General features: G+C 44.2%; 1 protein-coding gene across 1 annotated transcript in view; it reads right to left on the bottom strand.

Annotated features, from left to right (window-relative positions):
• Window positions 1-297: 297 nt before the first annotated feature.
• The window catches only part of b3gat2 (beta-1,3-glucuronyltransferase 2 (glucuronosyltransferase S)), a 47,433-nt gene continuing 30,824 nt past the window's right edge, over window positions 298-16,906 (bottom strand). The window contains 3 exon segments of the mRNA XM_034122098.1: window positions 298-761; window positions 7,730-7,743; window positions 7,746-7,877. Of these exon segments, the coding sequence (XP_033977989.1) occupies window positions 675-761; window positions 7,730-7,743; window positions 7,746-7,877 (233 nt within the window). The 3' untranslated portion in view covers window positions 298-674.

The raw sequence follows: 16,906 nt of genomic DNA on the forward strand, positions 1-16,906 counted from the left end.
GAGCAAGCGTGATAAATAATCATGATCTTGATATTGATCAAAAATAATCATGATTATCATTTGGCCATAATGCTGCAGGATAACGTGTATTCAGTGAGCGGCAGTGAACTACAAATGTAGCTTATTTTCACTGTTCTTCAGCAAGAATGCAAATAGAAATTGACATTTTAAAAGTCATGGACAGGTTTAGATATTTGAAATGGTCAACAATATTAAAAAAGACCCCAATTTAACCCCCGAGGGTTAGGTTCTTCCCGGTCTCTGACTCCTGAGGTAAAAACAGCATAGCATACCACATTCATACACATTTATTATCTGGACCACAAGTCGCGTTTATTGTAATTATTTGTACAGACTCAGTTCATTTGACAATAATGTATTAATGATTAAATGACATGAGTTATTCACATTGCAACATTTTTGACGTTTATACTTCTGTTTTTTCACATCAACGACCCGTGAGTGGAGGAAACGAGTGGTCCCAGTCTTTCCAGTGTGAAACATATTCAGTGTTGTCTTAGTTCCTGCGAAGCACTGTTGACACACAGCCTTGAATCATGCAGCTCCTCAGAGTCAGTGAACAGATTGCATCGGTCCCGGGGGGGTGGGGGGGGGCTGCCGTTAGTCCCAGCCAGGAGGAGACTGGCAGGCGCGTTCAGCTCTGGATCTGCTGCTCACACCTCGATGACCACAGTGTCTTTCCGATGTTTGGGCTCATTGGCGAGGTGCGGTTTCTCTGTGCGAGTGTGCCAAACCAGCACCTGAAAGAGAGAAGGAGACGAGGAGTGAGGAAATGTGCTGACAGAGGAAATGCAGCGCACTTAATAAAGCATGAAGAGGCTGCCACGCTCGGATGACTACAGCACGGCAGGTGGAGGCAGAGCAGCACTGAGTGAGACTAAAGACTGGAGAGAAGACATGTTGTACATGTAAAGAAATGTTTTTGTCAAATCATGGGACATTCAAACTGACAAATAAAAGTGCTCGGATCGGACCCACACCTCTCTCTTGACTCCTTCATCAGCCTCTTTCTCCCAGCCTGCTCTGCTTTCTCTTCATTCATCACGTCCACTTTTTCCCCGGACGGCTCTGCTATTGTTTTTACCTCGTTCTCTATCTTTCTGTTCCTCCCGCATGTGGAAGCAGGAAGCTTTAATAGGTCAGAGTATTTTTGCCTTAACAGCGACAGAGAGGACAGGACTGTTTCTCCCCATGGGAAGGAGGGGTTTGTGGAGAAGCAGTGGAGGCACTGCTGGGGAGCAACAGTTTCACTTTGGCAATGAAATAGGATACTTCTCAGAGAATTGCACTATTTTAGTAACTTTAGCCATCACTTCCAGCAAAGCTGATGCTGTTTTCAACTTGTGATTCTGTCTTACTAGATGCAGTCACAAAACTTGATCGATCTGTAGTTGGGATCAGAATGAAGGTCCAGTTTGCAGATTGGCGCGTCAGAAAAAAATGCGCTTTGTCAGTCTTCCTTCCTCCAGGCTCAGGTCCACTAATGCCCCTTTTCCACCAAACCGGCTCCAGGGCCGGTTCCGGGCTAGAGCCTGATTAAGCTCTGGTTCTTCCTGTTTCCACTGCAGCGGGGCCGGCACTAAGCACCAGAGGTGGGACCAAGTCATTGTTTTGCAAGTCCGAGTCAAGTCTCAAGTCTTTGCGCTCAAGTCCGAGTCAAGTCTCAAGTCTTTGCGCTCAAGTCCAAGTCAAGTCTCAAGTCAGGATGGGCAAGTTCAAGTCAAGTCCAAGTCAAGTCCAAGTCCTAAACTTTGACAAAACGAGTCTTAAACAAGTCATTATGTGCTTTTCAACAAATGTAATGACATCGATCAGAATAATACTTAATAATCAAACTGCTCTTTATTAGTCACATTAATCATTTAATAATCAATTTTCTCTCTGCTGGTAAAGTAACGTGTTTTCTTCTATTTTAAGAGGGATCAGTAAGGTAAGGCTACCGTGACGGTTTGATTCAGAAGGAGTTTAATGTATAAGATCCCTGATGTTGAGGTGACCAGAATGTTTATTTCCACTGTGTACAGCATGTTATAAGGGACCCACAACCTATCTTTATGCAAGGGATAATGTGCAGCGAGGCGGTCTTTATGCGGAAAAAAAACCTGAATCTACATCCCTCTGCAGGTGGTAGGCCTACTTTAAGTATATTTTGATGATAATACTTTTCTACTTTTACTTGAGTAACATTTTAAATGCAGGACTTTTTATTGTAACCGAGTATTCCTACACACAGGTACTTTTACTCAAGTACAAGATCTGAACTTCTCCCACCTCTGGCAATAAATCCTGAGTGGTTACCAAAAAAAAACCCTGCTCTGAAGGCTATTTTCATTTTACAAATCCTGCACTCAGCTTTGCTTTCTCCAATATCATTGAAATGCAGCCAGATGCTGCTTCTTTTTTCGGTTTTCGCAAATTTCTTGACTCTTTCCGACGCGCTTGCATTACACCTGCTGTCTTTGGAGCGTATGCCCCCCACCCTTCTTTCACATAATGGTATGATCCTAGTGTGTCCTCGCATATGATTGGCCGCATGGTGGCTCAGCAAAATAAAGTCCCGCCCCTGCCTGCATGGATTCACAGCAAGAGTTGCAGCGGCTGAAGATTCTGCTTTCCCCGACGGGAGTCTGCTCTTCTAACGGCAGCTCGCGATCGGCGTGTTGGAGACCTCTGAATTAAATTATCAAGTCACCTCAAGTCAGGAGGCTCAAGTCCAAGTCAAGTCCCGAGTCATTGGTGTTCAAGTCCAAGTCGAGTCGCAAGTGTTTTGTGATTTTGTCAAGTCGAGTCCAAAGTCATCAAATTGGTGACTCGAGTCTGACTCGAGTCCAAGTCATGTGACTCGAGTCCACACCTCTGCTAAGCACCGAAAACCGGTTCTTAGTTGACCCAACTCGGCTACCAGGCAAGAACCAAGAACCAATACTTCACGCTTATGTCGGAGGGGGGCGAGATTAACCTGAGCAATAACAGCTCATGGCGAGTAATGCATCAACTGCGTGTGTGACAGTCAGACAGTGAATACTTTCCAGCGGCCGCTGCCGCGAGTTAACGGGAGAATAAACTCCGGTGGACGAGCAGCACTGCAGCGGTCGGTAAATGCCGCTGAACCACAATAATAAACAATGAACCACGGCACTCTGGAGAAAAGTATAAGGTTGGACCCGACGCAGTCCCCCATTGTTGTTGTTGTTGTGAGCAGTGTTGGGGAGAAAATCAGCGGCGTAAACGGTGATGTCATGACGCAGCACCAGTCGGGCTCTGGGCCGTGGAAACACAACTGGGGCTAAAAGAAGAACCAGTTCGGAACCAGAAAGGCACAAGCACGGAGCTAGAACTGGAACTGGTTTGGTGGAAAAGGAGCATACCAGAGGCTTTGGAGCCCAAGGGTTCTGTACCTTGTCTTAGCTCTTCCTAGGACTGCACTCTTCTGGACATAGATCTTGGATGTTGTTCCTGCGATCTGTTGGAGCCAATGTCCCAGTTTGGGTGTTACTGCCCGTAGTGCTCCGACCCTCACTGGAACCACTGCTTCCTCATCTTCTCTAGCTCTTCTAAGCCCTCAGTATTTTCCAAGCTTCTCGTGTTCCTCCTTCCTGGTATTGCTCTGTCTATCACCACTGGCTTCTTCTTATAGTAAACCATACATGCCGATCTCTAATAACCTGAGAAACCAATTCTGAGATCTAGAAGGTTTACCACTTGATTTAAAATGAATGTAATATTCAAAGTTTTAAAATAAGCTGTTACTCTGGTGTATTGCTCCACCGGTAAACTAGCCAAACTACACATCTGAGAATAAAATGTGGAAATCATTTTGGATTGCACGCCATAAATTACACTTTTACCGGTCAAATTAACAGAGTTTTCTGATATTTCTTATCAAAAAATAAAACAGCTTATTTTTTTATGAAAGGGAGTACTGCAATCTATTTTTGAAAACAATCTAAGGCAAAAATAATTTTAAATATTGTAACTAATTCTAAAAAGATGCACTAAATATTTGTCGAAAAGTAGAAAAAAAAACGCAATAAAAACGCTGCCGCTTCCAAGATTCAAAGAATAAAGTTTGAAACACAAAGCCGAAGTGCCACCAAGAGGAACAATCCATTTGTAAGTGCCCTCAAGAAGCTTGATCACATCACCCAAACAAGATAAAGTGGTGGTCAGAGAAGCATTTAGCGACATAGATCAATTGCAATGACTTTAAACAGAAACCTGAGCTCCAATGCAAATGAAATAGACAATTCAGTCCATATCAGCCGTCTTTCTTTTGTCCCTTTATAACTGCTGTCATTATGTCTGTTTTGAACTCCATTTTCAGTCAAAGCATCAACCTCTCCTCTTTACTTTCCCTCTTCTCTTCTCGTTCTCCTTTTCCTCCTGCTATCATCTTCTTCTATCTGTACCCCCCCCCCCCCTTTCTTTCTTGTCTTGTCACTGCGGTCTGCTGCCATTACTCTCCTGTTGTAACTACATTACAGCGTCAGTCTGCACATACTGACCCGGCCATCAGATAACCACGGCTGCCCTCCTCTGTCAAGGTTGTACAGAAGAGGATTAGGACCACATGTGGTGATATGGAGATCTGACCAGAAGTGGATATTTAATTGAGTTCTGAGAATACAGGCAGGATAAAAAAAGAATAACATTGTTAAATTCACTTTGAAGCTTATATGTTTAACAGTGTTGGAAATATAATTATTTGTTTGCTTGCTGAGAGTTATGTAGTATCTGTTTAATATAAAGATACAGCAACGGTTAGCTTAGCTTTAGCTCTGTCCAAAATGATAACAGGTTTGCTGGTCCTCTAAACTATATATTCATTTCAACATGATTTTTTTACATTCATTAAAACAAATTGGATAGACCATTATCATAGTTAGTGACTTTAGAGGGGTTAGTTTAGTTTGTTTAACTGTTAGGAGTCTTTTTGCTAAGCTAAGCTAATCAGTCATATATTTCCATATTGAGTTGTTTTTATCTTCTTAGGATCTTAACTTAGAAGTGAAATATGCACCTTTCTCAAATAGGCCATACAATACATTGTTGCCATTTCCATTTAGAAACAAATATTTGACTGCATTTTTTCTAAAAAGAAAGTGAAATAGATTTATATATTTTTCAATAAGTTTCTTCTCTATTGATCCTTTATTATTATACAACACAATCTGGTTATGAGTTACTGTATGAACACACACCTTCTCTCGCTGCTGCATGATCAGTGGTGTCATGGATCACAGAACTCTGGCACTGAGTGTCTCCTCTCCTAACTTCAGGACAGTTTCTATGAGTGATGATGTCACGTCTTGCTCCTTTTATAACTGACGTGATAAATGCTGATATCACGCCTCTTGTCTATGGCGTGCTGGGTGCTGACTGATGATGTCACAGCCCCCTAATGGCCTGTCTGAATATCAGCGGCAGGCACCTCCATTAGTGTAATGGTGCTGATAATGATGATGATGGTTTCAACTGAGCAGCCGCCAGCTGTAAATGATGATCCAGCAACTCCGGAGGTATTCATCCTATTCCCTGAAGGAAACATTTACCCATAACCCACCAGGGACTATGTGACCCACACACATAGTCAGTAAATTGAGATTTCACATAATGTTTATTCCAGATGAAGCAGCTGCTTGCTCCGCAGAGGGAGATGAACATAATGTGTGCAGAGTAATCGAGGGATAGATGCATGATTAAATAATTAGGTTTATTAAATCTACAGACCTTTTTATTCATTAACAACATTTAAAACACTTAGTTCTGCTCGTTCCCCAGATAGTGCAAGTCCATGACACTCCACTACTTGAAATGACGAGACTTTTTTGGCTTCCAAAGGCTAAAATCCCTGTGTTCCCTCCAGAGGGAGTTTCTCCTGCACATTCTGCCATCTCCTCTACAGATCTCCTGACCCCCATCTAAAGAAATTGTAATGGTTAAGGCGGCTCTGGAGTAGGTGTCAAGAGGGTGAGGCTTGAGGGCCAGGGTCATTTGAGATGAGCTGCATCGATTTACGCTGTCTGAGCACACATCTAGAATTGATAGTGCTATAAAGCCAATTCTATCACATTCCAGCTCTGTGTGTCTATGTTTAGCCAGCTGCTCAAAGCATGACTCACGCTGTGAATAGTGGAGATCTATTCCCTAAGGTTGGTTCCTGTGAGATGGTACGTTATTATGACAGTCTGCAGTTTGATATCATACACACACACACAGACACAGACACACACACCAACAATCAAGACAGAACAATTTGCCTTTTATTAAACCCTGTGCCATCCACCTCCAATATGAAGGGCCGTGCAGCGTGGCAAGGTATAACTGATCGACCCTAAACCTTAATGTGACATTTAGAAAAACCACTTTCGTTTGATAGAGAAAACAACCCACATATTGCCTTATTGTTGGAATTAAATCTTAACTGTAGAGAGTGGAAGTTTGTAAAGCAATCAGAGGAGCATCGCAGACCTACTATCTGCTTATTCATAAATGCATTTGTGCAAGAAAATCCTTTAGAGAATAATACTCCTCATCGGAATATGATTTAGTTACATTTCTAACAGAGTTAACGAAATAACTATATTTGTATCCATAACCCTGAATGAATCAAATACATCACAATGTGTGTATGGGTTAGGGTTAGTGTTATCTTATTTGGTTTGTACTTATTTTTTGTAGCCTATACAAACCATTTTGTCTTCTGATTGGTCAATTTGGACAATCCAGTGGTCTGCTATTTTTGGATAAAAGACTGCTGCTAAGGAGAGCAGACTGTTGCTAAGGAGGACACTCTGATCAAGGGACTACAGCAGGGCTATTCAATTAGTTTGGAATGGGGGCCGGTTGATGAAAATGATCCAAAGCAAGGGGCCGGGAAAAAGATGGCTTGAAATATGAGCAATCATATTAAGAGCTTCAGATACAGTAAATACTACAACAGCATAGTGGAGTGCATATATTGTGTTTAATTCAATCAAACAACATAGCCCCAAGGCCTTTATAGATCTAAATGGCAAGTTCAGAACTCAGTAGGCCTACATGTTTCATTTGATTTCATTTAGGTGAAATGGTCTAATCATTCACGCAGAGATGCAATCAATGACAGGAGTTGTCACTACAGTATAGTAGGTGGGTTCGAAACCCGAGCCCGTCGAAGTTTTCAGGCATTGTCTACCCCTCTATCTCTCAATGTAACACCCTCTCTGGAATAAAAGCACTATGGCACAAAAAAAAAAAAAAAAAAAAATCTTAAAAAAAAAAATTGATTACTTTTTAACATTATACTCAAAGGGCCAGTAAATATCACCCCGGGGCCTGATTTGGCCCGCGGGCCGCCAATTGAATAGCCCTGGACTACAGTATGTGCAGTCATATCAATCCGCAGAAAGAAGCCCCGTCAATTTAACAGCAGCTGTGGAAAACACATAGAGTTTTCATCCATCAGAAAACACCATGGAGTACTTTTTGAATATGAATGTTTTGTTTGGGTTAGGATAAGGGTTTGGGTATCAACTGTGTACATGTAAATGGTATTGGTGGAAATGAACAGTGAAAAACATTATCACAAGTTAGAATTGGAATAGTGCTCAATGTGTTAAAATCTGACCTGAGGTGTCTGGGATGTAAAACAAACAAACAAACAAACAAACAAACAAACAAACCAAACAGATATTTACAACAAAATATGTGTCGCCTGGTTACTGACCCGGGTGCAATTTTGGCCTTTGGCTCCAGCTCGGTAACCTTGGTGATCTGCTTGAGGAAGTCAGACTCCTGCATCCCCGGCTGGGAGCCGCGGCGCTTGAACTGAGCCCGCGGGTTGGCCAGGATCACCTGGAGGTTTACTGCAAACCCTGGGGGGGGGGGAGGAGGAGGAGAGTGGGAGGAAACAGAAACAAATGGAACAGGAGGTGAGCCAGCTTGCATCAGAAGCACATTTTATTCTAACCACAGCAGAAAATGAGAGCATTGTCAGTGCATCTAATGATTAAGATAGGGCTGATATGAAACCCATTTACTGCAGGGGTCGGCCATTATCCCGGGTTAATTGCACTATAGATGAGAAGGAAAGCACGGCAAAGTCAGAGGGAAGTCACAGTAATCATGATGCATGAGTGTCGTAACAGATGTGAGGATTAATGGCTGGCGTCCAGATTTAATCATTCCGATTAGAAACATTTGAAACAGTAGGAGGAATTGTGTCACTGCATAATGAGCTGTCCTACAGCCAGGGTGAATGTTGATAAGATTTTAAAAATAAATACAATGAGAAAAGTCTTCTAACCTTTTTAGATCACATCCCTGGTCAAATCGTGCATCAATGCAACAAGTAAGCTAAGTGACACAACACAATCAATGTCACGATCTGTCTGTGTTGTGTTTTGTCTTGTCTTTTTCTGTCTCTGGTTCCTGTTTTGTTTTGAAATGTTTTCCTCCTTGTGTCTTCTCTGTTCCTTCTTCCTGTGTTTGCCTTCCTGTCTTAGTTTCCCTGGTGTGTCTGATTGTTTGATTGTGTTCACCTGTTGCCCTTGTGTTTCTGCCTCCCTTACCCCAGCTGTGTCTCGTCTTGTGATTACCCCTCCCTGTATTTAGTCTTGTCTCTTCCTGTGTTCCCCTGTCGGTTCATTGTTGGTTTTTCCTGTCTTCCTCCATGTCAGTCTTGTTGGTTTTTCCTGTCTTCCTCCATGTCAGTCTTGTTTGTTTCTCCTGTCTCCCACCTTGTTGGTCACGGTCAGTTTCTATAGAACCTATGTGTTTCATGCCATGCTATTGTTCAGCTTTAGAATAAAGCTCGTTTTTGTTTCGAGACCTTGTTACTTTACTTTGTAGTCTGCATTTGGGTCCTACCCTTTCCACGCATTCCTTACAGAATGAACCGACCAATTATGGACCCAGCGGATTATGTTTTTGATTTTGATGCTGAATTGCTTTCTCTGGATTACTCCCTTCGATGTCTTTATACTGTGTGGAGTGGAACCTCGACTAGCAGGGAGAAAGAGGCTGTCCTGAAAAGAGCACAAATGGAGGTGGATAATGTGCCATGGCTGAGGAGCTCGTTGCCTGAATTTCTCAGAGTTTTTTCGCGTAGCCCTGAGTGCCAGTCTCCATTCTCTGATCCTTTTTTGGGATCCCGCCTGGCGTTTGGAGGTCCACGGAGCCTCCAAAAGACCTCAAAGAGACGCAAGGCCAGGATTCAAGCCGTGGCCCCAGCAGCCATGGTTCCAGCCCCAGCAGCCATGGTTCCGTCCCCATTTCCTGCTCCTGTCCAGGAGCCGTTCTCGGGCACTCGTCTGGCTTTTGGAGGTCCACGGAGCCTCCAAGAAGCTCATAAGAGGAGTCGCAAGTCCAGGCTTGCAGCCCGAGCCCCAGAAGCCTTGCTTTGGGCTCCAGTGCAGGCCCCAGCAGCCATGGTTCCGGCCCCAGTTCTGGCCCCTGCAGCCATGGTTCCATGCCCAGCAGCCAGGGTGCCTGCTCCAGTACCGGCCCACACAGTCATGGTTCCGTGCACCAGTACCGCCCCACACAGTCATGGTACCGTGCTCCAGTACCATCCCACACAGCCATGGTTCCGTGTTCCGGTTCCGTGCCCAGCAGCCAGGGTGCCTGCTCCAGAACCGGCCCATACAGCCATGGTTCCAGCCCCAGTTCTGGCCCCAGCAGCCATGGTTCTAGCTCCAGAACCGGCCCATACAGCCATGGTTCCAGCCCCAGTTCTGGCCCCAGCAGCCATGGTTCCGGCCTCTGTTCCGGTCCAGCACGCCATTTCCCATCAGGGAAATCTTCTGGGCCAACATGAGCAGACGATGCGAGCCTTAGTTGAAAGCCAGCAGTCCTTGGCTCGTCTCCTGTTGGCTCTACGGCCGACGCCTACCCTATGTCCTGTGCCGTTGGAGGTCCCGCCGACTACTCTCCTGCCGGGGGTCTTGCCAACTCCATGTCCTGTCCCATTGGGGGTCCCGCCGACTACTCTTTCTGCCGGGGGTCCTGCCAACCCTATGTCCTGTGCCGTTGGAGGTCCCGCCGACTACTCTTCTGCCGGGGGTCCTGCCAACCCTATGTCCAGTGCTGTTGGAGGTACAGCCGACTACTCTCCTGCCGGGGGTCTTGCCAACCCTATGTCCTGTGCCGTTGGAGGTCCCGCCGACTACTCTTCTGCCGGGGGTCCTGCCAACCCTATGTCCAGTGCTGTTGGAGGTCCCGCCGACTACTCTCCTGCCGGGGGTCTTGCCAACCCTATGTCCTGTGCCGTTGGAGGTCCCGCCGACTACTCTTCTGCCGGGGATCCTGCCAACCCTATGTCCAGTGCTGTTGGAGGTCCCGCCGACTACTCTCCTGCCGAGGGTCCTGCCAACTCCACGTCCAGTATCGTTGGAGGTCCTGCCGACACCTGTTCCGCTGTGGGTCCTGCCAACCCCATGTCCTGTTCTGTTGGGGTCCCGCCGACACCTGTCCCGCCGGGGGTCCTGCCAACTCTGTGTCCTGTTCCGTTGGGGGTCCAGTCGACACCAGCCCTTGCTACATCCGGGGTCCCATTGACACCAGCCCATGTCTTGTTTGGGGTCCCGTCTGCGCCTGTCCGGTCGGCTCCGGTTCCTGTCCGGCCGATACTGGTTCCTGCTCGTCCTCCGGAGCTGTCCCGTCGGCGCCTTCCTGCCCGTCCTCTGGAGTTGTCCCGTCGGCGCCTTCCTGCCCGTCCTCCGGAGCTGTCCCGTCGGCGCCTTCCTGCCCGTGCTCCGGAGTTGTCCCGTCGGCGCCTTCCTGCCCGTCCTCCGGAGCTGTCTCGTCGCCGCCTTCTGGTTCGCCCTCGAGCCCGGCCCCCTGAGTGCCGCAGTCTTCGCCCTCGAGCCCGGCCTCCTGAGTTCTCCAGCCGCGGTCTTCGCCCTCGGGCTCGGCCTCCTGATTCTTCCAGCCGCTGCCTTCGCCCTCGAGCCCGGTCCCCTGAGAGCCGCTGCCTTTGCTCTCATGCCCGGCCCCCTGAGTTCGCCCGCTGTGGCCGTCGCCCCTTTTTGGGCTCTGCCTTGCCCCCGGGCCGTCCGCCCGGGACCCCTTTCGGGCCCGTCCTCCGGACCCCCTCCACCCACCCTTTTGGAAGTATTAGACTATGTTTTTTGGGACGTCTGGGATCCGTCCCTTGAGGGGGGGGTTATGTCACGATCTGTCTGTGTTGTGTTTTGTCTTGTCTTTTTCTGTCTCTGGTTCCTGTTTTGTTTTGAAATGTTTTCCTCCTTGTGTCTTCTCTGTTCCTTCTTCCTGTGTTTGCCTTCCTGTCTTAGTTTCCCTGGTGTGTCTGATTGTTTGATTGTGTTCACCTGTTGCCCTTGTGTTTCTGCCTCCCTTACCCCAGCTGTGTCTCGTCTTGTGATTACCCCTCCCTGTATTTAGTCTTGTCTCTTCCTGTGTTCCCCTGTCGGTTCATTGTTGGTTTTTCCTGTCTTCCTCCATGTCAGTCTTGTTTGTTTCTCCTGTCTCCCACCTTGTTGGTCACGGTCAGTTTCTATAGAACCTATGTGTTTCATGCCATGCTATTGTTCAGCTTTAGAATAAAGCTCGTTTTTGTTTCGAGACCTTGTTACTTTACTTTGTAGTCTGCATTTGGGTCCTACCCTTTCCACGCATTCCTTACAATCAATGTGGGCAATTCTTAATAATCCACATGATAATGAAGGTTACATCTGAAAGGAAATAATACATTCAAAGGAAGGAAAATCACAGTTTCATTGTAACACTGTATGATTGCTTCCGTCCTTCAATTAAAAAAAAACATTCTTAAAAAAAGTATCCTCTTCAGTAATGCACTCCCATTCTCCGGTTTGTGTTCTCTTATGTTTTGTTATGTTCCTGTGTAGCAAAATGGAGAAGTAATGACTGCATGTTGTCTAACCCTGTGCGGCAGAAGGACAACACAGTATTCTTGAAATAAAAAGATTATGCCAAAATTCAGTAAACTGTTTTTTCTTTCAAACTAAACATGAAGTATGCTTATAGATAGATAGATAGCATGGGAGGGATGAAACCCTCTTTGATGGTCTCACATGCAGAGCACACACAGTGACATTTGACCTCTGCATGTAACCCATCCTAGTGCCAGGAGTCTAGTACTAGGAGCAGTGGGCAGCTATTGATTGTCGGTGCCTTGCTCAAGGGCACCAAGGCAGGGCAGGAGGTGAACTGGGACCTCTCCAAGTAGCAGTCCACACTCCATATTTAGGTGTGGTCGGGGACTTGAACCGGCGACCCTACGGCTCACAGTCCAGAGCTGAGCCATTGCCGGTAACCAATTCAAACCAACAACATGACGTCTTTTTAGCAACATGTGCACGGAGCCACAGTCCACTGCAGCTCGATGGTCTACATTTGAATCCCACCCACTTTTCAGAGGTCCAATCAAATACGAAGGACATGACTTAAATATATTTTGTAAATGAATACCCCTTACATGTTCCGTTTCACTGGCAAGATATTTATTTAAAGCCTCAAAAACGTCAAACCAAAGCTAGTGCTAATGCTAAGCAAACCTCTTCTATACTTCTATTAGCATGTGCGTGCAGATCACACATCCGATGTGTTACAGAGCCTGCAGCAGGAGCTCTGAAGGTGACACATGACTCTTGAGCCTACTGGCCTAAATTGTTCAAATATTTGTAACATTTGTTATTCAGTTAGTTGGCAGAATATGTTATCATTAGATAGTTAACCTTCCACTAGAGCTTATTATCTGATCTAATAACATTAAAATAATCCTCATCCAAAAGGTAAGGGAGATGTCCTCACTAAGAGACACCATGATCATACAAAGACACTCACGTTCTAGAGTGGGACAAATATATATAGTTAGTTTAACAAATATTCTCAGTAGTCTTTTCCTTTTTAACAACAAACATTTAACAAAGCCACCTTTTCTCACCACGACCAATGCACTGTGCACGCTGCTGACTCAGTGTCAAGTGTCTGCAAGTTCATGTTTCAATAATTGAACACATTCATATTCAAACACTATATGTGGTCATATAAGGACATATTTGTAGTAAATGGGTTAGAACATTGGATCGGTCCTTAAATGCCCCATCCAGACAGAAAAAGTGTCTATTTTGAAGCAGAGAAGAATCCCCCCAGCACTGTGACATTTCAGAAGGATATTTTCAGATATTTCTGCAACACAAATTGCAAAAGGTCTTGCTATAATTACTGAATATTTATTTATGTAAATCATTAGTGGGTGGCACGCCTTGGTAATCACTTCATTACTACCGGGGTTTTCCCCCATCCTCGGCTCCTCTTCGTCTCTCTCCCTCCGGCTGTGCAGCAGACTGCAGCTATCCTGAAGTACTGACACATGGCCAGGCTTGGGGAGTAATGGATTACAATAAAGGTCATTGTAATCCATTTTTTACAGTTAAATAAAAAATATGTTCTCTGTCAGTTGTACTGTTCTGTAGGCTAATACTTTAAGTGTGAACCTATACGCCTACTGCCTGAATCTGCTTTATGGTGTTCATAAAATAGTGTGTGTGAGCTTAACTGTGTGTATTCAACTAAAACGGAGCATTTTCTGTCTGCTCAGATGTTATTTCTGCTTTTTTAAACTGTAGTATGTGCTCATGTTTCAGTGTTGGTGTATAGGCTGCTGCCTGCCATTGTGTTGTAACCTGATGCTTTGGTAGCCTGAGGGAACTACGTGATCACTCAGTGTGTGTCCTCCTGGTCTACACGCCCGTTCCATCCCATAGATCTGTGATTTGTTATCCAAATGGTGATATGAAAGGCAAACATGTCCCTCCAATCCTAAAATTAAAATGAGCACATTCAGAATCCACAACACTGCAACATTAAACTCAGGAGGAACTGTTAACCATAACCTCTGCCACCAGGACATGAACTGGAGTTTTGGCTCATCTGCAGATTCTGGTGTTTTCCCAGAAAACCCACTAACAGGTTTCTGTTTTCTTCCACTACTGCAAATCACTGGAAATGTCTCATAATCAAATTCTTCTTCTCTCAATTCGCCCATGGGTGTTGAATACATATATCATTTCTCTTTTTAGGGCTTAAAGGGATATTTTGAGTTCTTTGAAGTGGGGTTGTATGTGGTACTTATCACTGTGGTATCTATAGTAGAGAGCGGCCCACACACCCCGTGTTTAGAGGAATAGACAGGAATAGCAGCACCAGAGCTGAGCAATGCCCTAAACTGGATGAGAGCAGAGGCCACATGTACGTGTTGTCAGACAAACGACTGCTTTCTACACTTCAAAGCCAACAGTCTCCATTGTCAAAAACTGTTATTTTAACTCCGGGTCTACTGCTGCCTCAATCGGATATTTGTTGGTGTTATGCAGGGTTGGGAGGGTTACTTCAAAATTATATTCCTCACAATTAAAAGTTACCTGGGGGAAAATGGCATTGTTTACCTTATCTAAGTATCAAAATCTATAAGTGACTTTCTGCAAATGTAACCTTAGAAAAGGAGAAACCAAGATATTTAGTATCAAAAGTGTGTCCTCTTAAATGATAGACTAGAATACAAATACAAATAAAATTCAGGCAGTACTTCTACCTATAATATATTGATGTTTATTTTTTAAATGTATTGTAACGTTGTAATCCTGCTAGTAATCCGTGTTTTTTATCTTTTTTTAGCAGTAATCTGATTACGCATTTCTTTTGTATGTGAGGGATTAACGTAATCCCATTATATATAATCCGAAACTCCCCAAAACTGCTAATTGTCTGATTTTGGTTAGTTTGGATTCACCAATAAAAACACAATAGCACAAATGACTGAGCGTGTCAGTGGTAGACTGTTTGTGTCCATACCTTATACAAGATCCAAACTATCCTTCTAGACAAAAGTAGCTTTGATGTATGCAGTAAAACACAATACGATAATACTTTATTGTCAGATTAAGTCTGACATTTTTCTTGCATTACAGTGCCTCCATTTGCAACGTCAAAAAGGAAGAATACCAAAACAAGATACAAGGGAAACAGACATTTAACATAACATCACGATCACTGAGGAGAAACTCGAGACCCTTAAATGTACACATTTGTAGGTCTGCAAAACGTCCATTAACAAGCTACGCTTTTGGAAATCAGGATATTTCCCAGGAATTCTCCGCAATGCCACTTTATCCCAGAAGAATGCTTGCGTCCTTGCTCTACAAGTGACACAAATGTTGCATGTGAGTTTAGTTTATTCATAAGAAATTCAGACTTAATTACTAAATTGCAGAGAAGGCTCTTACTCCTGCACACTGTCCCTTTCCCTTTCTTATCTCACCATCTCAGCAACATGGTATAAACACTGGGGTTACTAGGGGTGAGACACTTTATGTCCCTATCATGGACAACACTTCCGAGGCACTTCCACCAAGGTACGACCGTCTTTGTGTTGCTTTGTCTGGTGTGTGCACACATATACTAATTCCCCTTGTTTTGCAAAGATGCAGCTCTAATGTGCTTCTGGAGAAATTGCATGTGTGTGACCGTGTCCTGAAACACGTGCACTTGCAGGCAGGTGTGTTGTTGCGTGTCTTTGAAATCGAAGCATGATGTACAAATGTAGTGTATGTGCGTCTATAACCACAGACACACACACACAAACAATGAAGGGAACACTTCTCTGCATTGTCCTTGTCCAGGCTTCATTGTGTCTTGCTCAATGAGACAAAGCAGGAGATGGGAGGCTTAAGTGATGTGCTAACAAAACAGCGTTGTATAACACAATGCTATTAGGACACGCGCTGGCACTCATTCAACGCTCTGTGGACAACCAATTGTCCTATAAAAACCTATAGAACACACTACAGGAAAAAGCAAAAAGCATATTAGGGCCCTGTTGGAAACATAACGTGTTTCCAGCAGATGTGTGGGTGTGATAGCAGGATCATTATTTGGTCAGTGTGATGAATTATGTTTCCAACACTGCTCTGATTAGATTTTTACAGAGATATGGAGACGTAGATATATTACTGGAGATGTTTTAGTCTTCACTCTCCATTTCAATCAGAAAACAATTCTTTCTGAGTGTTTGTTGTTAAGCTAGCTTGTGGAAGACATTTGTGACGCAGGAATGAGTCCTAAAAACAAAAAAGGAGTCAGCATTTAGCTTTACTGGTTCCCTCGTCTCCTAGTCAATGTTTGTTTGAACGTGTTTATGGTTCGATGTCTGAAATAAGCTCTGTGGTAAACACAAGCTAAAAAGATTTTCAAGTTTTGTTCTACGACATAAAATACGTCAGTAAAAACCCCACAGGTGAATGTCTAAAGTTTCTGTTTCATAAAAACAGTGGTTGCTAACAAGTGACTAAATGAGACTACTAAATGCTGCATATAATAGTCAGCTTTTTGCTTCGGGAGATGGCATTGATGCTTAATAATTCATGAAAGTGATTTTAATATGTAGAGATTATTCAGATGAATTAAACGTGAGTATCATAAACGTGTGTTTGCCACAGATCTTAATTTTTAAAAAAATTCAGAAATCCAATAGTACTATTACTACTACTAGACTATTTCCCACTGATGTGCTTTGTTATCCTTGTACATTGTATTATATTGTATGTGCTGGCATTATTTCATATAACCTTGGTTGGACAAAATCTCAATGAACAATCATCCTTGTGAAGATCTGGAATTAAGGGGACGGGTGGGGAGGGTTGGGTGGGCGGGATTGGGTGGGATGCAATGCTATTGAATGTATATTTCTTCTGATTTTGAAATCTCAATAAAAACTGTTAAAAAAAAAAGGAAGAATACCAAGACAAGATACAAGTGAAACAGACATTTAACATAACATCACTGAGGAGAAACATGCACGAGACCCTTAAATGTACACATTTGTAGGCTCAGTGGATAGCAGAGGTGGGACCAAGTCATTGTT

This window comes from Trematomus bernacchii, unplaced genomic scaffold (assembly GCF_902827165.1).
Source record: "Trematomus bernacchii unplaced genomic scaffold, fTreBer1.1, whole genome shotgun sequence".
NCBI lineage: Eukaryota > Metazoa > Chordata > Actinopteri > Perciformes > Nototheniidae > Trematomus > Trematomus bernacchii.